The sequence below is a fragment of the Rhipicephalus sanguineus genome, chromosome 1, assembly GCF_013339695.2.
Source record: "Rhipicephalus sanguineus isolate Rsan-2018 chromosome 1, BIME_Rsan_1.4, whole genome shotgun sequence".
Lineage (NCBI taxonomy): Eukaryota > Metazoa > Arthropoda > Arachnida > Ixodida > Ixodidae > Rhipicephalus > Rhipicephalus sanguineus.
In genome coordinates this window covers 326,688,171-326,712,261 of record NC_051176.1, presented here as the reverse complement: position 1 = coordinate 326,712,261, position 24,091 = coordinate 326,688,171, and the positions used below count along the sequence as shown (strand labels likewise).

Genomic DNA, 24,091 nt, shown 5'->3' with positions numbered 1-24,091 from the left:
CTTACCATCTGGCTTGAGTTGGTAATATGCCGCATGTACGGCATCCCCTGCTGCCTGTTCATAACACCTTACAAAATTTTTATTGAGTACTTTTGCATACTGGAAGTATGCACAAGTGCGAGTATCCTAAACCTTAAGGCGCCACCCTTTTCGGCTTCCCATTAATATTTATTTATACCGTCTCATTTTTAGCCTTTCGTCTCTCTGAGCTTGAAAAGGTATCAGGATCTGTTCCAAAGCGATGACTCCATATGCGCTCAGTGGTTTAAGACCTTCAGGGCTGATGCAGAAAACAGACAGACGTCGTCCACCAAGATATTTATTGTAAAGTAAAAGGGTCGGGCAGTGCATCAAACGATTATAACAGTTGCCCCATAAAACATTCTTTCGAAGGCTGCGCAAACTTTATACGACAAGTAAGTAAGGCACATGTCTTTCATCAGACACCGGTAATGGAAGCATTTGAACATGCTGCACATAAAAACAAGGCCAATTCATGCGGCATTATATAAGGGCACATCAAGATCAGTGGTTGAAATGCCACTGTGCCTAAAAGGCCATAAATAAGGACTCTCATAAATAGATTTGGCGGGGAATGTGTTGAGGATCACAGGGCTCTGTGGGAGTCCGCGTTGAGCAAGTGCCCGCCGTTTGTTTTTGGCACAGGCGGAGGTTTGTACTGCGGGGCTGCATCCGATCGAGGACCGGTCGGTAGCCGCGCAGGGCCGGAATAGCAGCGAATGGAGCGGCTATTCGTGGGCGCTATCACAGCAGCAGCAGTCGCACGGGGGGAGATCCTTCAGGGCTCTTCTTCTTTGGCCGCACCTGCGCCACACGCAAAGGCATCTTTCTCGATCTCGACCAGAGGCTTAGTGATGCGCTAAAGAACCTAGACCAAAACTGTTGCGTCAAAAAAACCTTATCTCGATCTTATAGAGGGACGTGCCGCTAACACCATCAGTCCTTTTTTTCTTTATGGTATGGTACGCCTCCCAAAGTTGACGGGCTGACTTGTACCGGCTTAAATAGTGGCTTCACGAAATATCGCCTCCCTGCAGTGGGAGGCAAAATGGGCACCGTCAGCTGTCTTTAAATTTCGGGTATGCTATGCTCCTCCCCCACTTGTTAGCATAGCGCTTGTCCTGCGGATGTGCTGGTCTTTTTAGCGCTCAAATGAAGATGTCACCAGCAACAAGTCATGTTTAAACGAAGCTATAGCGTCTACACTGCGATCGAACAAGGCTGAAGGCGACACATGATGCTTCATGCGCACGACGAACAGCCAAGTCGCCATTTGCTACGCAGTGTGGTCTGTCGGAGCCACGTATGCGGCCCCCCTTGCTTGTACCCCGTTCACCAATCGATCAATCAACTTTTGTTTCAGTATCAAATGGGCACTGGTGTGGACGCAAACAAACGGTCATGTTCAGGCTTCAGAAGGTTGGCACATAAAACATATAATGCGAAACGTCAATTCAAATGTGCAAGTAATGCACGGGAGTGAGCTGAATCGCGAACCCAACCAAGTAACATAAAAACATGTCTGCATATCCAGTTGAATCATAAATGAAGAGAGGGGTACATCGATTCAGAAAAGAGGTGCTGAACAATATGATTGCTACAACACTTCATAATAATCCTTCACTAACACAAGCAGCATCACACGTTGCCAAGTGTGACACAGTAGATTGCACAGGTTAAAAAAAAGAAAGCAAGGGACAGCAGGCCATTCTTGCGAAGAACCACTGGCAAGAAAAAAAATAGAAACAATCAAAATTATTAAGGCGCACACGCACTTCATAGTACGGGTGGAGTGTACTAGAACAGGGGAGTGTTCGGAACGGCGCCAATGTACAGAAAGTGAAGCCCAGACAGGGTCAATCCACCTGCGGCGCTGCGATTGGTAGTCTGCAATGTGTCGTCGTTTAAGAGTTGCGCGTGGCTCCGCCAAAGTGGTGCAGGGGTAGAATGCCTGCTTCCCACTCAAAAGGTCCGGCTTCGAATCGCAGCTGTAAATGGTGGGTTTTTATTCTTAGTGTCACTTTTTATAGCTGTGTGGGCTTTCCTTTGTTTCTTAAATCTAGCTTCTGTTGCTGCGTATTGCTACAAAAAGTAACGTAAAATGTGAAATCTCGTTTCGAATCTCGTATTCGCGAAAATCTCGGAGGGCATACTTTACGTTTTTTTTTCAATCCCGGGCGGTGGCGCTACAAATAACTGCGCTCACTGTCAAATTTCTTCTATTTTACTTCGCATTTCGCGTTACTTTTTGAACCAACCCGTAGCAAATGAAGCTAGTTTTAAGAAACAAATGAAAACGAATACAGCTATAAAAGGTGACACTAAGAATAAAAAAATTGGCCGCGTATCTGCGTGCTTCGCTGCAAATGTCGTCTAAAGACGATAGAAGAGGCGCTGCGTGAGATATGGACGCCATCTGGCAATACGTCGGGAAACATGACTGCTGTGTTGTGGGCTGGTAGTCCCGGCGCAGCAGACGAAGACCGGCGGTGACCAACGCGACCGGCGGGGACGCCAGCCAGCCCGAACACGCGGTTTGGCGCGAAGCGCTGAAGCAGAAGAAACGTCCGCATTCAACGAGTACTCTCCACACACTCTTTTATTTACACGTCACCTGGGTAAAACAGGAATGCCAGAGCGGCGCCCCATGGCGTTCGTACAGTGCAATACAGAACCGAAACCGAAACACAACAATGAGCTCGTGCAGAGGGCACGGAGGAAGGAAAGTTTCAGCGCAGTCGCATTTTCAGCGCAGCTTAAGAAACTAGGGTCTTTAGAATTACGTATGTATGCATTTTCTATTAAAGGAAAACACCACCTAATACTTACCTAGTGATGTTGCGCCTCAGATATGCGTAATGTTTTCTTTTTGATCGACAATGTACACAAGTATGAACCTAGTCAGGCGTTCAAGATGGCTGGCCCTTGGGCATGTGGTTCAACTTTGGCCGAGTGGCTGAATCGAGGGACGTGCCGACAAACAGGAAGACAAGCCAGACCAGACCAAAATTTCTCCGTTTAAGTATCCCAAGAAAGACTATCGTCTTTAAAACCCACCATTTACAGCTGCGATTCGAACCTGGGCCAGGCTAGTGAAAGAAACCCACGTGACTGGTATGGCAAATTGAGGCGCCATCCATAAACTGGGATCAGAGTTAAAATCTGCGTTCCGTCTCTTTTCTCCCAACTCTCTTCAACCCCCTCTCTGGCGGGATCAACTCCCTCTCCTCCGGGAGGCGCGCTGGCGCGCTTTCCGCCGCCTTGCTGGCGCCGCCGACTTCGAAATCCGTTGGAAAGTTTCGTGTCTGGCGCGTTGCTAAGGCGTGCGTTAGCCGTCGTCGCTCGTCCGTTTCACGGTGCTCACTCGCTGTGTGCTTGTGAGACGCGATGTTTTACGACTCGGGCTGTTCGTGCATAGTGCTTTGTTGCTCGAATACTTCCAGAACAAGTCCCGGAATGTATGTGCCGGCCCCAAAAAGAACAACTAGTGAGCGTGCCCGTTGAGTCGCGGTTTTCATTGTGTCAATTTGAATTCACGTCCATACCGAGTAGCTGTTCTCTGCAGTGGGGCTACAGTTATTGTTTTCAAAAATGACTGATTCGAAAAGGGCACGATTCTGCGTTTAAATCCTTATACGAACAAGCAGCGGACATGAAGCCCATGCCATGCGACGTAACTATAGTTACAGGTTTACAACTCTCACAGAACCGCGTGCTTGAGTGTGTGCTTTGCATTTGTCTCCGGTTAATTACTCGCCATCGCCTATAACCGCGTTTCTAAGGCTGTAGGTAAATGTATGAAAACTTGTGCTGCTCTGAGACGAACAAACGAATTCACTTTTCCACGAGTCGACGGCGCTCTTTATCTGATTGGAACTTGTCCCTTTTCTTCAGGGCGGAAGCGTTTTTAAAGTACTCCGGAACGCCACACAGCTGATCGGTGCGCCCAGAGAAAAGCTGAAGAATTGCAGAATCGGCGCATTTCAAGAAGAGATGCCATGAATCCTCCGATATCATCCGTTCATTTTCTCCGCGTTTATCATCACTAGTTTTATGAAAATCAACGTTTTTGGAAATGTAGTCAATAAATTGCGGCCAATATTAGTTGTGTTATATGTGGAGTTCATTTTCACATCTTTAAAATGACCTTCACATTATTATTCTATTTTTAGGTATTCAACTGCTTTCATTTATTTGCATTGCAGTGAATGTTCAATTTTGTTAGTTATTACAATTTTGTGCAATATCGTGCGCATATATCAGAAGCTCTTCTGCACTTTTGTCAGTATAAAAATTGTGTTTTTTATTATGTGCCCTAATGTTATGTTCTGTTTTTTTTATTCCACTGTTCTTTAAGTTCTTAACTTTGCCGAGACCTTTTGTGTTGTTTAGTGGTCATGAACACGTGTATGTTAATCTACTGTTCATCACTTCTGTTAATCTCCTGACCCTCTATCGCACCACATTTGATGAAAATGTTGATTTTCGGAAACGAGGACAATAAAACGAGACCAAAGATATTTTGTGTTGTGAGTGCAATTCGTTCTTTTGCGTTCTGGCACATGCTGCACGGCTGCAGTGTGTTCAGAATGCTTGCTTGCAAATTGCGTACATTCAAACGCGCAACGAACGCGCGGCGCGCCCCGCCACGGTGGTCTAGTGGTTATGGCACTCGACTGCTGACCCGAAGGTCGCGGGATCGAATCCCGGCCGCGGCGGCTGCATTTTCGATGGAGGCGAAAATGTTTGAGGCCCGTGTACTTAGATTTAGGTGCACGTTAAAGAACCCCAGGTGGTCGAAATTTCCGGAGCCCTCCACTACGGCGTCTCTCATAATCATATCGTGGTTTTGGGACGTTAAACCCCAGATATTATTATTATTATTATTATTATTATTATTAACGCGCGGCGCAGCACGCGCAAGCGGATGCAAAAAAGAAAAAAAAAAGCGCCGGCGCAGCACGCGCGAGCGGGCGGGCGAGCGGGTTCATGAAAAAGAGTGGGGGAGGAGGCTGCGCAGCACGCGGACGCAAACAAACAAACAAAAAAAGAATAAAAAGCCGGCGCTTGCGAGAGAGCTAGGAGAGGATGTGCGAGGCGCGGCTGGTGTTGCCATGACTACGGTCCCTAGAACATACTGGCTAGTCTGCCGTCTCCGCGCCGTCCCCATGCAAGGCCGCGGCCGCGCAACGGATGCTTGCGCAGGGGGCGCTGCGGTCCATCGGAGCGCCTGCACGGTGCATGTCGCGCAGGAGGAATCGGTGGAGTATCGCGCCTTGCCTTTTATTTTGCGCTCCCGCATGAACTCCACGTTTTCGTTCTGTTCGTGTGGGCAGAGACTGGAACATCTTGAACCGACCAAACATTGCATTCAATGTCGTCTCTTGTCTGGGCACTGCCGTGATCACACTAAGATCAGTGGTGGATCCAGACACTCATTTAATACTCGAAGCAAAACCAAAGGGCCAAAAATTGGCTTTTATTTTTTTTTCTTAAGGAGTTACTGTATCACAAGACTGCCATCATTATATATATGCTGCTAAATTGTCCTTACGAAGGTACCAAACATTTCTAACATCAGTTTTTAATAAGCAAACAATTCTGAGAGTAAGAACGTTACTTCAGATATATTTAGTGTGCTAAGTCTCGTAATCATAAAGGTTGGTTCTCGATGTGTTACGGAGACAATAAACGCAATGCAGTTCTCAGAATGGGTGAGTATATTAATTACAGACATTGTAATGTTGGAGATTTTTTTTAACGATAAGCTAAGCTCATGCAATTCGCTCCAAGTGTTATTAGATCTATTTACTGTCCTACAATATATATATATATATATATATATATATATATATATATATATATATATATATATATATATATATATATATATGTAGACAAAGCTTTATTTTTGTCCAAGCTTGTTGCGGTCCAGGGCGGCGGCAGCCGAGGGAATATATAGCTATAGTGCCTAGAATATACTGTATATTCTAGGCACTATAATATAGCTCTACAATGACGCCACAAATAAGTTGTGCCTACAGGCTGACACATTTGCAGCAGAAGCTTGGCACATGAGAACCATGTGTATCAGCCGAAGAGCAGACATATGGTATTTTTTCCACGAGTACCTTGCCACAAGGTTCGAAATTTTAAAATGAAAGGGGTGTTGGCTTTCATAATGTGCGTTGTATTTGGTTTTTTTGCTCCTCCACTGAAAATATATAGAGAGAAATGAAAAGGGGTGCTATTTTCTGCCTCCCGTCGTGGGGGCACGGAAAATATATAGGTTCGTTCTTTAATGACACTGTTGCATGCCGAAATGAGCGGGAAATAGGCTCGAAGCGCCGCGCAAGAACACATTCGCGGCACAAGAAATACTCATTCGCGGCACAAGAAATACTCAACCAGATGTGTCGTTCAATGTCAGTTTGTCGACTGCTAGCGCCCACCGCACATGTTTCGCGCTGCTTATTTCTTTCGTTTGCTTTTTTTTTTTTTGAGGTATAGGGATAGCTGACCGTTCTCTCGCATCGTAGTACAAGGTATTCGAAATCGGTTAAATTTCCAAAACAGAGAACACACATGACAGACTCGCGCTGCTTTTCGCCTTTTAGGTTGTTCTTCGGTACAGGTCTCCCTTTCGCAAGCGGGTAGCGAGCACACATGTCCTCATGAAAGTATCAAAATAGAAACACTATTTTTTATACGTTTTACACCACCAAAAAAGAGCCTCAAGTGTCCCTCCAACAAGCGACGATCGAGGATTCGTCACTGTACAATGGCTTCACGTGAGAAAGCAGAAACATGATGGTTTCATTCCTTCCAGGCTGTCAAAGTGTGACGCTAAAGGTGATGCCAAGCATCACGAATGCTCATATCCATCCCAATGCATTTGAAAAATTAAGGATGGCACCCTTTTCAACTTTTCGGCGATGAATTAAGTCATTAGGGGGTTATTTTTGTATTCCAACAAAGTCGAGAAAGCTGTGACCCCGTGGATAATTCTCAAAGCTTTATTAAAAATATAAACAGGTTAATTAGAATAATGACCTCCCGAACGCCAAAAAAAGCCCTCTACCCAAATTCGCCTAACTGTGCGTTTCTGAAAGAATTTCTGGGTTATTTAAAAGAATGGGAGACACATGCCACCAACACAATTGGCGGTTTCCTTTCATTGAGCACAGCAGAAGGGCTCCGTGTCACAATTGAGAGCACAGTGCAGCTGCTCGAATTCCTCAGGTCTGCTGGTTTCAGATATTTGATGACCTCAAATTTAAGCCAGGACAAGCTGGCAAATATATTTGGAATTGTTCGGCAGTCTTCTGGCGCAAACGATCATCCCACTGCTGCTCAGTTTTTGATTACTATAAATGCCCTTGCATTTTACAACCTCGCAAGACCACCAAAGTCGGGAAACTGTTCGCCGCAAGTCATCAGCTATCTTTTATCTGGAAATGACATAAAGTCACACACGCCTGCCACAAGTGACGTCGTTGACAGCCTCATTGATGGTGGAGACTTCAGTGGCGCGGAGACTGCACTAGCGTCAGGCACAGACCACAGTGCATACGTGGAAAAAAAAAAAAAAAAGCCACGATATGCTGACTTACTACATTGCTGGTTATGTGGCGCGTAAGACACTAAAGAAGACACCAGTGCGAGACTTGTGCAACATGTCTCACATCAGACAGAAACACAGCTACGGGGAGTAATCAGGCCTCCCTATTCACAGCGCACTTTGATAACGGAGGCCTGATATACCCCTCCGGACCTCTCAAAGCAGCTATTGCAAAACTTGAAAATAGCTTTACCACTTATTTCAGCGTGAGTAAGCTGCATGAAAAGAGCATTGTGGATTTCAGCGCTTTCTTGAAAAAAGCAGATATGCCTCATCTGGGATGTGAAGAACATTCAAATTTCATCACGAAAAGCCTCCATGAAGTTCTGCATGTTACTTAGATTCCGCTTCTTCACAAAATCACGGAACAGCGAAAGGGAAGTAAAGTGGCAAAGAATTAAGCTGCTAAAGACGAGAAGATGCAATTAAATGACGCTGACGAAACCCACGTCAAGGAACCAATAAAGATTAAAAATTCTGATGCTCTCAATTCCGTCTCGTGAAGTGATAAGCAGGACGGATGCACTGAGGGATGGTGGTCATCACTGGGAAACTTGTGTGACGCCAGACTTCGTGCTCTTCTGCAACTTTAACTAGCGCTAAGGTATTCCTTACTTATTTGTACTCAATGTCACGTTCTGTAATAAAAGCAAACACCGCAGGCCTTCGACGTGAAAAGGTAAGCAAACGCGAGAGCGCGGTTGTAAACGGCTCCGCCAGCCCACCCGTAAGCGAGAGTCGCGGGCGGGGCGTCTGCTCAAGGAACTCCGATTGCGCGCAGCGCCACCGCCGCAGGCATCCCCGAGAGGACGCGGCGGAGAGCGGAGACGGCAGACTAGCCAGTATATTCTAGGGACCGTACCATGACGACCCATACCGTGTGCGCCGCCATTCTGCAGTTTGAGTTTCTGAATCCCAGCCGCCAGGAGAGTAACTGAAGGGGCGTTTGGCGCTGCCAGCGCTGACGTCATGAATTAAGGCGTCCTATGGGAGGTATACGGAGTAACCTCCCCCTGCCAGGGCCTTTTGAGTGGGAAGCCGGCATTCTACCCCTGCACCACTTCGGCAGAGCCGCGCACAACTCTTAAACGACGACACATTGGAGACTACCGATCGCAGCGCTGCAAGCGAATTGACCCTGTTTGGGCTTCACTTTTCAATGCTCGTTCCGAGCGCTCCCCTGTTCTAGTACACTCTAGTACGGGTAACAGATGCTTGACACTTGTAATCAGCAGCTTCAGCGCGTTCTTGGTACTTTCCAGCCTTTATTTATGTTTAAGGTGCGCGGGCAGGCATTCTTACTGAAGCACGACATTTCAAGGAAATATGTGTCTGTTATTGCGAAAGTTGTGTAGCGTGTTAGTAACACTGACCTGCACTGCAATGCCAAGCGCAATAAATTTTATGCGTCAAATATTGGTGCTGTATGCGAATCACAGCTTTGTGTTTACAAACTTTGCATGTCAAGCAATTTTTCAGTGTTTGTTGTGCCCTGCAGTAAGATAGACTTGTCAAAAAAAAAAAGGAACTGCAAAGTAATAATACCAACTGTTTTTGAAAGCCTACATTACATTCGAGCGGTAAAATAGACTTGACGAAAAAGGAATAGCAACTGATTGGGGGCGCCAGTAGAACATGTGTCGTCAAGTGCCGGGTGATGAGCTCATATGCTTTCGACGACAACGGCTCCCAAGAAAGCCGGCTGCTGCGAAGCTTTCCAAGGAGGAGCGTGAGAGAGAACCCCTGAGGCTTCACAACCAAGGAACACGGACGGCAGCGAGTCGCCGTTGTCTTCGGTGCCAACAAAGCCAGCCTGGCCGACCGGCGCGATTAATCGCTCAAAGCACAGAAAATGCTGCCCGAGCCTGCATGCATAGCGGGTATACGCGAGCTATACCCAGCCCTTGCCATTCGTCCACACGGAGCAGGTGTAGATCTCGTTCAGGGATCGGCTATCAATGGAGTTCGATGTAATTGTCACAAAGTAGAACAAAGCAAGCTGCTCGTGTAATTGAGAAGCGGTAATAGGCTGCAGTGCCGACATGATCGGCAAGTCAGCGTACGCTCTTTTTCGAAGGCGGCCCCTAGCACTCGGCGGAGATTCCATCGACAACTACGCAGTAGTTGCGAGCGAACTATTATGCAGGCAAACGTCGTAGTTGTAATAATAATTATTGGGGTTTAACGTCCCAAAACCACCATATATACTGACGGCCCCTCGGGCAGTTCACTGTGAAAAAAAAAAAAAAACGCCATCGTAAGATTTCGTGCGAGTCCGCAATCGCCGCTTTCGCGAACAGGCTACGCGCAGAGAACAAACACACCGCAAGCATGCATTACCAAGCCTGCAGGCTGTACGTGATGAAGAGCACGAAACGTGGGATCAAACAGTCCCGAATGGCCCGAGATGCTCATATCGGCTCGCCTCCGTATATAATGCGACGCCTATGCGCTGCATTGTTTCCAGTATTTCGTGATTACTTCAATGCGCACTCGCACGTGTACGCCTAGCGAACAACAAGCGGTAGCCACACGGCCGATCTAAACAAATGCACGATGCCGTGAAGGCCGCGCATTATCACCATTTTAAAAATACTTACAGAAATGACTTAAGAATGGCCGCAACATTTAACGCGTTGAAAAGCACGTTTCGCAAATACTCTCCTGCCGCCGTCGTTCGTTGTGAAATATCAATCGGCGTTGACCGTAGGCGAATATTCGGGACAGATGACTAGTAAATGAAAAACCAGCAGATCCCACGCGTTGTAGGAATCGGTTTCATGCAAAGCAGTCGGCGAGTAGTTTTCAATGCTGCATTTTATGGCTTTGCGCCTAGCGTTACGAGGTGGATTAACATGTTTTTGTAAGTGTGGGCTCACCAGGTACGCCGAGAACACTGGCGTTTAAAGGGTCACTTATGGTGCGACGTAACGTCAGCCATCACGTTAGGGCACATACGTCACTATTATCGAAACTAAGTGCACTTTATGGTGCAATCACGTGAATATCCTATGTAACTTTCGTTAATGTATTCCTCCGAGGTTGAGCAATGCTTCAATATAGCTTGCTTAATCATAGGAATACAAATGTAATGTTTGTTAGACTGCTATAAAAGCGGAGCCAACACTGACACCACAGAAGTTAATCTGATATGACGCCTGTATCGTGGGAGTATATATGCAGTGTTTATTGCTTTCTTGTAAAATTAGATAGCCAGCACCACAACCACCATTGACGTTGCACCGACATTACACCTGCATAGGCTGTTTTTCCAGCACAGTTTATAGACGTGGCGTGGCTCTGTCGTAGAATACATGATTGCCACGCAGAATGTTTGTGTTCGATTCCTGCTGGGATCCTAATTTTTATTCTTTCCATTCGTCGGGTCTACGCTGCCGATGCCGGTTTTTCTTAACGCTCTCGCATTAAATTACCAATGTCTGTTCTCGCCGTTCCAGGGTAGATATAAACTGTCAATCACCTGTGGCACCGCGGCCCGTGGTAAACGGCTATGTGCCACACGTGTCTGGAGGAAAGGGTTTGACGACGTACGCGACAGGATTTGCGGTTATTGATGTCACGACCAGATAGTCCCGTTCGTCAAACCCTCTTACCCTCACATGCCAATTTTGGTCTACAGCAAGTTAGGGATGCGATCATGAGAGCACCCAGACGTACGCGGCTAGATAGATAGATACATATATAGAAACGCTCAAAGTGCCAAAGGTTCGCTAAGAAATGCTTCGCATTTAATAACGAAAAATTCGACAGACCCCACGCACCGTGGGAATCGATGTAATGAGAAGCATGCGGCAAGAAGGTGACAGCGGCGTAATTTTTTACATTGAGCGAGGCGTTACGAAATGACGCTAAAGATATAGGCTCAAACGGTATACGCACACACACATGTTGAGGAGTCGCACATGGATTATATAACCAGTCGTTTACAGTTGCACGATGCCTACAGCAACATGGGTGTTAACAACACCAGACGCGGTAAGCTGCTTTATAGTGCTTATACTTGTCGGTTATGATGGAGAACGCATGCACGTTTCACGGACCTGTGTGCATGTGTGGAAAGGCTTCTTCACAGTTCTCACGTAGATGGCGGCGAGCGCAATGTCTTTGTTATTAGGATTGATGTGTGCAACGCAGACCTCGCCGATTCCGCTGCTTGTCTGTCTGTTCGGTATCTGGCAGCCGGCGAAGTGGGATGCGCCCTTGGATGCGCCCTACGTTGAAGTTGCGAATCGCCGTATTTCTTATACGTGCCCACGCTCCCGCACCTGCAATGGAGCCGTTTGCTGTACACGACAGATAGGAATCCCGTGATTGCAGTGGGCTCATCGCTGCCAGGTTTCTGAAAGTGCTCACACGCCAATTTCTGTGAGCAGACCTTTTTTTTTTTTTTGAGGTCGTGCGCGTGCACAGACTGTACGATGAGAGCGGCGAGCGTGACGTGATTGTTGTGCTTGGGGCACCGAATGAAGGTGGTAGCCCGGTCCAAGACAATGCCTAGATGCCTGTTTGCTAGCCGGGCCATGTCATCGATAGACTGCATCGATAGAGCCGGTGACATCTCGGAACCTGAAGTCACTTTTTCCGTTTGTGAGGTATAGGCCGTCGAGGCTGGTAGCCGGGGGCGTAGCCAGAAATTTTTTTCGGAGGGGGGGGGGGGGCGTTCAACTATATTTTATGTATGTTCGTGCGTGCGTTTGTATGTGTGGTGTATATATACGCAAGTAAAATTGAAAAATTTCGGGGGGGGGGGGGGCAGGTTTGAACACCCCCCCCCCCAGCCCCCCCTGCTGGCTACGCCAATGCTGGTAGCCCTGGAAAGTGCTACGTACACCAACTTCAGTGGATGGCGGTTATCGTATCCGAAGACTACCTCGGCGTATGGGGCCCTTTGGGACTTATATATAGTTATGACATTTGCTTGCGCAAGGGTAAACTGTGCCCTCTTACACGAGATATTTTACTGGCGTAGTATGTCGTGGTTGTGGTGGCTCGCAGTCCCACGGGCACTCATTTCAATTCTATTGAGGCTCTGCGGTAGTGGTGTGCTTCGTCCTGGCTGGGACGACTATGCCTACCATGGACGTTGGAAATTCAAGCCACATTCTCAAGAGGCTGCCGTGTTCGTCACACTCGACGTACCACATTGTGCCCATGTTTCCATTAACGAGGTCGTCGTTTACGTCGATGTCCCTCCCTCGCCTTGCGTTTCAATGAGTGTGTTCGCCGTTGGTGTATTGATTGAGACTGTGAGTCACTTGCGGCACATACCCGCATAACATGACCTGTGTCATGCGGGTATGTGCCACACGTGACTGAGCGAAAGGATTTCATGACGTATGCGACAGGCGTTTAGAGTTCTTCATGTCATGACCAGTGAATCGTGTTCGTCAGACACTCATCCCCTGCTATGCCAATTTTGGTATATTACAAGTTATGGAGACGACCAGGAGAGCGCCCAGACGTGGGCGGATAGATAGATAGATAGATAGATAGATAGATAGATAGATAGATAGATAGATAGATAGATAGATAGATAGATAGATAGATAGATAGATAGATAGATAGATAGATAGATAGATAGATAGATAGATAGATAGATACATAGATAGATAGATAGATAGAAACGGCCGCAGTGCAAGGTTGATAGCTAGAAATTGGGGCAGCTACCCATGAGTGCTGCGAAGACTGTGGAAAGTGCCAAGTCCCTTTCTTCGCACTCCCTTGCTGTACATTCCCTTCTATCTTGTTCTCTTGCCCATAGGAACGGAATCCGATAAACGCTTGTTCTGCTAGCGTGCCTGGATAGCCGAGTGGTGACGAAGCTCGCCTTCGCAACCACTTCGTGAGCTCGTGCACCTTACGACGCTCACCTTCATAACCACGTAGACAGGACGGGCGCCGTCTTTTGTGTTTGTTCCGCTGCGCTTGCTAAGATGCACAAGTTCCACGCCCACCAACTAGCCCAAATTTCCGCGTTGAATTGTCACACCACAACTAAACTCCGACCTCTGGGTGGTTTAGGGGCCCTTTAAGGCTCACACACCACAACAATTTACTGCCTCTCGTATCCGCACTTATTTAAAGGATGTAAGTAAGGAAGAACATGAAAGGCCAAAGGCAGCTTTGGAAGCCAGGAAATTTGCAAGTGCGTCAACAGCCACAAGAGAGCCCTTTTCGCTGCCTCCTTCAGACGTCAGGTGCTACAGTAAACAAAAAACAGCCGTTTAGACGTCACAGCTCATGTGCAGTACTTACACTGAACAACACTGAACCCTATGGGTATTTACCGTGGCATGAAAATTTTTTCGTGAGATCGGGAACTTGGTAAAATCGGGTTTCCTTAGATCGAGTTTTAACTGTACTGATATCAACTTTTTCGCTGAGCTGGTTGGTTTAGGTGAGACTACTTAATCAGTTCTCTTCATCTGCCCACTACGATTACAGACAGAATTTTAGTTTTTATTGGAATTGCACTAGTTGTGCTCGCCCTATATTAATTAGAATGCTGATTAGGAGTGGCGTGTATATTTTCATGATGAGGGCCATCTCTGTGAAGGCAGTTGGAAGGGGTAGAATCTTGCCCATTGTTCACGCACAAGGGTTGTGTGCCTGTGTTTTCATTTATTCACAATTTAGCACACCTCATGTTGGAACGCATTATACTGTTTGATAATTTGCATTGTTTTCTTGCATGAAATGCTTTGAATCAATCATGAATTTAGCCCTAGAGGTTGGTTTTAGCTTGTTTATAGCAATGCAGTTATCAGTTCTCAGCTGGGTTGTGTCGTATTCGCACTGATGTTATCTTTTGTCCTGTGGTAGTCATTTCAGTGATATTTGATTTATTGCGTTTTTATTGGCATTCACTTTGACGAGCATTTGACTTGTCTTTATCTGGTATTTGTTTTTGTCGACCCAATATAGCCTGGCCAGCTATTTAAATGCGAAGCATTTCTTAGCGAACCTTAGGCACTTTGGCCGTTACCTACCTACCTACCCACCTACCTACCTACCTACCTACCTACCTACCTACCTACCTACCTACCTACCTACCTACCTACCTACCTACCTACCTACCTACCTACCTACCTACCTACCTACCTACCTACCTACCTACCTACCTACCTACCTACCCACCCTCCTACCTACCTACCTACCTACGTTTGGGCGCTCTCCTGGTCGTCTCCATAACATGTGATATACCAAATTGGCATAGCAGGGGGATCAGTGCATGACGAACACGATTCACTGGTCATGACATGAATAACCGAAAACGGTTGTCGCGTACGTCATGAGATCTTTTCCCTCAGTCACGTGTGGCACATACGCCCATGCCTCATTTCATGTTATGCGGGTATGTGCCGCAAGTGACTCACAGTCTCAATCAACACATCAACGGCGAACACACTCATTGAAACGCAAGGCGAGGGAGGGAGCTGAGGACAGAACACCCCTGGAAAACGCTCGACTGCCATCCACTCGTCCACGTGGTCTGCCAGAATGAGCAGTGTTCTCTTCGTTTCATATGAGGTTGCGCGATAGCCTCATGAGGAGGTTGACGTCATATTGATTGAGAGCCGCTTTGTGACATGTGAAGAAGCCGCCGCTAAGTGCCCTGACGGCATACGGCTTGACTACAGCAATGCGCAAGTCGACTGCCATAACGTACGTTGCCTCGACGCTGCGGCCAACGTGTTATGCCATCCCGCATGCGATAACGTAACTGGCTCTAAGAACAAGCGGGTACACAGGGATGACCGGACCAAGGTGGCCAACATGAACGGAAGCGACATGGGTAGCCTGGCGGCCTCAATTTACTGGGGCATCGGCAAGTTGTATATCGTAAGCGACGGTCTCATTTATAAAACACGGGTACCTTGTGGTAGTACATCGAGTGTGACGAACACGGCAGGCTCTTGCGACTGTGGCTTGAATTTCGAACGTCGACGGTCGGCATGGTCGTCCCAGCCAGGACGAAGCACATCCCTACCGCACAGACTAAACAGAACTGAAATGAGTGCCCGTGGGACTGCGAACCACTACAACCACGACATATGCCAGAAAAATATCTCGTATAAGAGGGACACAGTTTCTCCTTGCGCAAGCAAACGCCCTAACTATATACACGTCACAAAGGGCCACATACGCCCAGGTAGTCTTCGGATACGATAACCGCCATCCACTGAAGTTGGTCTACGTAGCACTTTCGAGGGCTATCAGCCTTGACGGCCTATACGTCACCAACGCAAAAAAAAACAAAAAAAAAAAACGCCACGTCTGCGCGGAAAGCGCAGCACAGTCACAGCGAAAGCTCGAAGAGCGACAGTTTTAGAGCCCGTTATAAACTCTCTTGTGGCTACTAATACAACTACACTAGCAACGTACCCACTTCGTACCCACTACGCAACGTACCCACTACGCCACGTACCCACCACCATAGAGTTTCCTACAATACTTACTAGAGGGAACTCTGGCGCTAGTGTCTATGGGAGCTGCAATGCATCGCGCTTCAGTCAGCATGGGAATCATGGGTAGTACACGGATTTGTCTAAACTTCGTTCTTTCGGCCCCGTGTGGCTCCGCGTCGCCTGCATCCGCTTCGTCGCAAAATGAAGTTCAGCAAAAGTCAGCAGTGTCACTTCGCCACTTTAATTTGTTTAGGCTCACCGATTCAAATCTGGTCACGAAGTTCACAACGATCCATTCTTTTATCCGAAAGAAAACCAAAACATAGCAATAAACAAAGCCACAAGTGCGTTCGAAGCCCACAAGCACGAAGACTAGGCAAATCCGTGTACTACCCATCATTCCCATGGTGGCTGAACGATCGCAGCGCCAGAGTTCCCTCGAGGTCATTTTAGGAAACTCTATGCCCACCACGACATTAGACAGTTATAGTTTAGCGTTAGCGGCGGAAAGCGTATTTTAGTTTAGCGGGATAGCGTTTACGTGCCCAAGCCGGGACGGTGGCGCCACCTAGCGAAGGGTGAATGCGTTAAAAAAAGTGAAAAGAACGAAACCGAGAATGCTTGCCTGTATCCCCGCACGCAGCAATATTACTCCTTTTTTTAGTGAAAATAAAAGGAAATAAATATGAACTAAGCACCAAAAGCGAAAATTTTCATGTTACACACTTGTTTACACCGATCTTCTAGATAGGCCTAGGGACGTTCGAAATGGGAAGCGATCTCAAAAACTACGCTAAGTTATCCGTAATACCGTGCCGTCGAAGCTACCTGAAGGCAAGCGAAGCAATTTCGCACAGTCGTTTGCTACGAAAGAAGTGGATCCGTCCACATCAACGCTAAATTCAGTTCGAAGCGGGCGTCGAAAACCGCCGCCATGTTTTACGTACACTGCGTTAACCACGCAAACACGCTAACGCTAAATCTGAAAAATAGCGTGCGTAGGGTAAACGCTACGGGTCACGTACGGTACTGCGCATGCGCATTTCGGTCCCGCTATTCCGGTGAGCCCGCTATTCCGCTAAGCCCGCTAAACTATAACTGTCTATTACTCGTCATTCTACGGAGAAGCGAGGTACCATCTGCAAGGCATTATGTGCAGTTTCTTGATGCGACGGCTAATGACGATGAAGAATTATGACTGAGCCTTTTGTAATGAGTTGGAAGCTTTAAATGACCCACTAGTTACGTAATTCGCATTGTGTGACGCCCGGTCGTTATTTCACTCTCCCACCACGTTTTATAACATAAGCTAACGTGAGAAAGAGATAGAGAGAGGGGAATTAACTTTATTGAGGCCCTGAGGAAATGGATCATCGGAGCCTTATGGGCTTCCTTGGCAACCAATAGAGGTGCATTTGCGAGGAACCCACTACGCTATAAATCATAATTTTTGTGAAGTAAGGAAGCAGCTACTACGCAATACTTCGTCATTCTGCGCAGAACCGTGGTACCTGTAAGGTATTACGTGCACTATGTTGATGCTGTGGCTAATGACGATGAAGAATTATGGCAGATCCCTTTGTAATGGGTGGGAAGCATTCAACAACTCACTCGTTGCGCAATTCGCATTGTGTGAAGCCTCGTTACAGAATTCGCGTTGTGTGACACTTAGTTATTTTACTCTTCCAGCACGCTACATTACATATGTTCATGTGGTTCCTACCCGACATGAAGCCTGTATAGGGTCTTTCTGCAAAGCACTTTCAAGCACCGGCATGGCTCTGAGGTAAATGAAATAAAATAATAAAAAATAAATTACGGGACTGGCTTTCTAAAATTCCTTAAGCTATGCCAGAGGTTCATCTTGACACATTCTTGTAGCAATGTGTATTATTACTGTAAGGGGTGTCTGTTATTGATGTACATGTGACGTTAATAAACCGGCAATAAAGAAAAAAAAAGAAGGCATGGCTCTGAGGTAGGATACTGGGCTCCCACGCAGAGGACCCAGGTTCGAACCTCGTTCCATCCTGGAAATTTTTTCTTATTTCGTTTTTTTTCTTATTTTGAGCGATAGTGGTTACGGACACCGGCGGCGGCGGACAACTACGGCGCCAAAAACGGCCCTTGTTGTGATCTCATAACAGCTTTCGCTGTAAAAGTAACTTGAGGTTCCGACATCTCGCCGGCTCTATCGACGCAGTCTGTCGATGACGTGACCCGGCTAGCAAACAGGCCTCTAGACATTGCCTTGGACCGGGCTACCACCTTCACTCGGTGCCACAACCACAACAATCACCTCACCCTCGCCGCTCTCAACGTACAGTCTGTGAACGCGCATGACCTCGAAAAAGATGCTCTGTTCTCTTTTCACAGAAATTGGCGTGTCAGCACTTTCTGAAACATGGAGCCCACTGCAATCACGGGATTCCAATGAGTCGTCTACAGCAAGCGCCTTCATTGCAGGTGCGGCGGCGTGGGCACATATAGAGCCCAGCCCGGGCCCGTGGTTCCAAGCGCGGGCCGGGCGTACATGACCGAACCCAGCCCGAGCCCGGCCCGGGCGTACTTGACCGTACCCAGCCCGAGCCCGGCCCGGGCCCGGGCGTTCATTACTAAACTAATCCAGGGCGCGCTTGTTCATGACCAGGCCCTACCCGGGCCCGCTAGAGGATATTAGTTGTTGTTGATGATTGATGTTGATGAATGATGCCGTGCGCTTTGTAGCGGGCGATCGGACGGAAAATCCGGTGTGTACATGCATCGAAATGTTGCTTTGCCCACGGTGGTAGCTCAGCGGTTAAGCTGTTTCGCTGTTAATAGGTCGCGGGTGCGATTCCTGCGGACATGGCGACCGCAATTTGATGGGGGCGAAATGCAAGAACACCCGTGTATATACTTATCTTTAGGTGCACGTTAGAGAACTCGAGGTGGTCGAAATTGATCCGGTGCCACTACGGCGTGCCTCGTAATCATATCGTGGTTTTGGCACGTAATACCAAGGAATATAAATGAAATGTACCGTATGTGTCAACCTCGAATATAATCCCGAAATCTTTATTCCTCCCATGGGAGCAACCGTGATCTGGCCCATTGTTAGTGCTGTTAATATATATATATATATATATATATATATATATATATATATATATATATATATATATATATATATACGTGATCTGGCGTGTTTATAAGGAAACCCACCACGATGTACTTGTTACTTTGACAAAGTCTGCTCCAACAGACGAAACGTTAGTGAAAATATACAGTGCCAATCTATATCTATACTGGTGAAAAAAAAATAGCACTTCAACTGTTTTTCTGTTTTTATTGCTAAGCTTTACTAAGAGCCAGCTCTTTGCACGTGTCACTTCAGCTTGGCAGAGTATACCTTAGACCATGGAATGTATAACATTCGCGTGTGCTCGAAGGCCCGACTTACGCCTTTTAATGCGCGGGTCCGAGTCCGGCCCGGCCCGCAGCCTCAAGCCCGGGCCCGGCCCAGGCCCGCGGCTTCAAGCCCGGGCCCGGCCCGGGCCCGCACTTTCAAGCCCGAGCCCAGCCTGGGCCCGCCAGAAAACGCTTCGGACGGCCCGGCCCGGGCCCGTGCAGTGCTCTAGGCACATATAAGAACATGGCGGACGACGAATAGAAACAGCGCTAGACACGGGACGAGAAGAGGACACATACACGGCGCTGAACTAACAACCAATGTTTATTGCAAAAACGAGTGCAACATATAGGACACAGGTGTCTGCGCAGAAACACGGAACATACACCAAAGTGCACATCCATGTGATAAGGCCAAACTGCAAACATTATCAAGAGCCTGTCAAATCAGTGGACCTCAGATATCTAATTTCACAGCCATGAAGCGAAATTGAGGGTACGCTAACACAAGAAACATCATGCTGTTGAATGTGAAAGGCTTCGCAGATCTCGCGTTCGCGCTGCTTGCTATAGCGCCCCATGACCACACACTTATCGAGAATCGGCCGACAACCACAATCTTTACAGTGGTCAGCCAGGTGGCTAGGAACAGAGCCTTTCAGAGCATAAGAGTGCTCCCTCAGCCGATCATTTACGCATCGGCCTGTTTGGCCGATGTAACAGCGCCCACAAGTGAATGGTATTTTATAGACAACAGCTGAAACACATTCCACATAGCGCGTAGTGTGTTTCTTAGTACATGCTTGTTTCTTAGGTCCATCACTGTTAACCCTGCGGCACAGCCCGGCCAGCTTGCCGCGTGCGCAGAAAACAACTCTTACACCAATTTTGCCTGCAACTTTCTTTAGCCTGTGCGAAACCTCATGTACGTAGGGAATAACCGCCGTGCTAGAGTGAGGCGTGATACGTTGGCTATGGCTTTGTCTGTTAATGGGCACTCTTAGCGACTTAAGGAGAGTCTCGGCGATGGAGGTTAACATGGGCAGAGGGAAGCCTGCTTGTTGAAGACAGGTCGACAGCAGTTTTACGCACCAAGTGCACCGTCTGATTTCGAGCCAGCAAAACGTGTTTGTCCACGAGAATCCCCTTCGAGGCGTATTGCCAAGGAGCCTGGCTGTGATAAGGACGTGTTTTGCGTTCGACTTAGTTTTCATGCTTGATGATTTGTCAGACATTTGCAGCTTTTTCAGTTTTATATGCAGCGTTCGCCTTTCGCTTCCTGTTTGAGGCTGTTCAGTTAGACGGGCAGCGCATGTGAACACACATGAAACGCCTCGAGCGTCTGGTGAACAATGTGGTGGCATTATGTGCTACGTCGTTCGCTTACTCATATCTTCTGAGGAAGGCGTATTGTCAAGGGGCGGGACTCTGGTAAGGTCGTGTCGCGCGTTCGAGTTTGTTTTCATGCTTGATGCTTTGTCATAGATTTGCCGCTTTTTCAGTTTTATATGCAGCGTTCGCCTTTCGCTTCCTGTTTGGGGCTGTTCAGTTAGACGGGCAGCGCATGTGAACACACATGAAACGCCTCGAGCGTCTGGCAAACAATGTGGCGGCATTATGTGCTACGTCGTTCGCTTACTCATACCTTCTGAGGAAGGCGTATTGTCAAGGGGCGGGACTCTGATAAGGTCGTGTCGCGCGTTCGAGTTTGTTTTCATGCTTGATGCTTTGTCATAGATTTGCAGCTTTTTCAGTTTTATATGCAGCGTTCGCCTTTCGCTTCCTGTTTGAGGCTGTTCAGTTAGACGGGCAGCGCATGTGAACACACATGAAACGCCTCGAGCGTCTGGCAAACAATGTGGCGGCATTATGTGCTACGTCGTTCGCTTACTCATATCTTCTGAGGAAGGCGTATTGTCAAGGGGCGGGACTCTGATAAGGTCGTGTCGCGCGTTCGAGTTTGTTTTCATGCTTGATGCTTTGTCATAGATTTGCAGCTTTTTCAGTTTTATATGCAGCGTTCGCCTTTCGCTTCCTGTTTGAGGCTGTTCAGTTAGACGGGCAGCGCATGTGAACACACATGAAACGCCTCGAGCGTCTGGCGAACAATGTGGTGGCATTATGTGCTACGTCGTTCGCTTACTCATATCTTCTGAGGAAGGCGTATTGTCAAGGGGCGGGACTCTGATAAGGTCGTGTTTTGCGTTCGAGTTTGTTTTCATGCTTGATGCTTTGTCATGGATTTGCAGCTTTTTCAGTTTTATATGCAGCTTTCGCCTTTCGCTTCCTGTTTGAGGCTGTTCAGTTAGACGGGCAGCGCATGTGAACACGCATGAAACGCCTCGAGCGTCTGGCGAACAATGTGGCGCCATTATGTGCTACGTCGTTCGCTTACTCATATCTTCTGAGGAAGGCGCATTGTCAAGGGGCGTGGCTGTGATAAGGTCGTGTTTTGCGTTCGAGTTTGTTTTCATGCTTGATGCTTTGTCATAGATTTGCCGCTTTTTCAGTTTTATATGCAGCGTTCGCCTTTCGCTTACTGTTTGAGGCTGTTCAGTTAGACGGGCAGCGCATGTGAACACACATGAAACGCCTCGAGCGTCTGGCGAACAATCTGGTGGCATTATGTGCTACGTCGTTCGCTTACTCATATCTTCTGAGGAAGGCGTATTGTCAAGGGGCGTGGCTGTGATAAGGTCGTGTTTTGAGTTCGAGTTTGTTTTCATGCTTGATGCTTTGTCATAGATTTGCAGCTTTTTCAGTTTTATATACAGCGTTCGCCTTTCGCTTCCTGTTTGAGGCTGTTCAGTTAGACGGGCAGCGCATGTGAACACACATGAAACGCCTCGAGCGTCTGGCGAACAATGTGGCGGCATTATGTGCTACGTCGTTCGCTTACTCATATCTTCTGAGGAAGGCGCACTGTCAAGGGGCGTGGCTGTGATAAGGTCGTGTTTTGCGTTCGAGTTTGTTTTCATGCTTGATGCTTTGTCATAGATTTGCCGCTTTTTCAGTTTTATATGCAGCGTTCGCCTTTCGCTTCCTGTTTGAGGCTGTTCAGTTAGACGGGCAGCGCATGTGAACACACATGAAACGCCTCGAGCGTCTGGCGAACAATGTGGTGACATTATGTGCTACGTCGTTCGCTTACTCATATCTTCTGAGGAAGGCGTATTGTCAAGGGGCGTGGCTGTGATAAGGTCGTGTCGCGCGTTCGAGTTTGTTTTCATGCTTGATGCTTTGTCATAGATTTGCCGCTTTTTCAGTTTTATATGCAGCGTTCGCCTTTCGCTTCCTGTTTGAGGCTGTTCAGTTAGACGCCCCTATTGCAAAACCCAGCGCCACTGAGTACCAGCGTCCAGTGCCATGCCTGATTATGGGCCCAGCGTCGCGCTGGATACTGGGCCGCTGGAGCGGCGTTTTGCTGGGAGGCGCTGGGTACTCAAGCGCAAAATGGGTCTACAGCGTTAAAAAGGCGGTGCCTACGTTCCCTGCATAAATATATTAGTAAAGCAAGTCATATAGAAAGCATTAGTGCAATAAAAAAGAAAAAAAAAGCCGTATGAAAAAAAAAAAGAAGAAGCTCGACCACGAGGATTCGAACTCGCCACCTCTCAATCTCCAAGCGAGTACTCTACCACTGCGCCACGCTGAAACACGTCAAAGTCGCTGTAAAAGGGCTAGTCAACACAGTAAGACAGCGTTTCGTTTCATATTTCGGTGTTGTGTATTCAAGGAAGACGCGATCTTCCTTTCCAAATCACGCTTGCGTCTTTATTAGACACAAACAAAGGGTGGCCGGCAACGAATCAAATGCCCAAAATGGGAAGAGCGCTAGGTTTCTTTAAGAATTCCCGTTTTAACTCCGAAAAATATCAAATGGATCGAGGAGCAGGGTACAGTTTGGCGGCTGTTACTGTTGATTTTTAACAGCCGTTTCTCGCCCTTGCTAATGATGAACATGTACAGAAGCTTTATGATGACTCGTTCGATAAACACGCGCCTACATGAATTCATACTGAGTAGTTTTCTCGCGCGAGCGACGATATTACTGCGGGGCGGGCGTGCCTGTATTCTGACTTGCAGTTCTGTCGATACCTACAACTATAAAACCGCTTCGCAAAAACAACTACAATTAGTTAAAAAAAGATGCCGGTGTGTTAGTTCACTAACGCGTACCAGTTGACAGGTATGTGTTCTGACTTCTGAGTAAGAGAAGTACCGGCGAGTGCGGTCGGCTGCTTTGGGTGAGCCTGCGCTTGTTGCGTAAAGCGCGTCGCATCGATGGTCATCGCTCCTTGTGCGGACACCGTACACAAGAAAAAATGGTTAATTTAGGTTAACGGATGTCCATACTATACTTTACAGTAAATCTTACACGTTGGAATTGCGTGTACATAAACCAAGAAGCGCCGGTGGCATGTAGACGGACTCGGCCGGTAGGCTAGGCCTAACACTCGCTAAGAGCCGCACTGGGCAGGACCGATCTCGGCGCAGATGAGTTGCGATTGTTGAAGTTTCTGCATTTTAGCCTCGAAACCTTTTTAACTGTTACATAACGTATAGGTGAAGTAAGTGAAAGTGCAAGAATTGCCCGAGATGCGTTTCCGGTGTGGCGATATCGAACGAC

At 47.5% G+C, this 24,091-nt stretch overlaps 1 protein-coding gene across 1 annotated transcript in view; it reads right to left on the bottom strand.

Moving 5' to 3' along the window:
* Positions 1 to 303: 303 nt before the first annotated feature.
* Positions 304 to 24,091, bottom strand: part of LOC119379514 (zinc finger protein 22) — a 160,913-nt gene continuing 137,125 nt past the window's right edge. Inside the window, exon 2 of the mRNA XM_037648813.2 lies at positions 304 to 825. Coding sequence (XP_037504741.1) covers positions 800 to 825 — 26 coding nt within the window. The 3' untranslated portion in view covers positions 304 to 799. The remainder of the gene's footprint in view (positions 826 to 24,091) is intronic.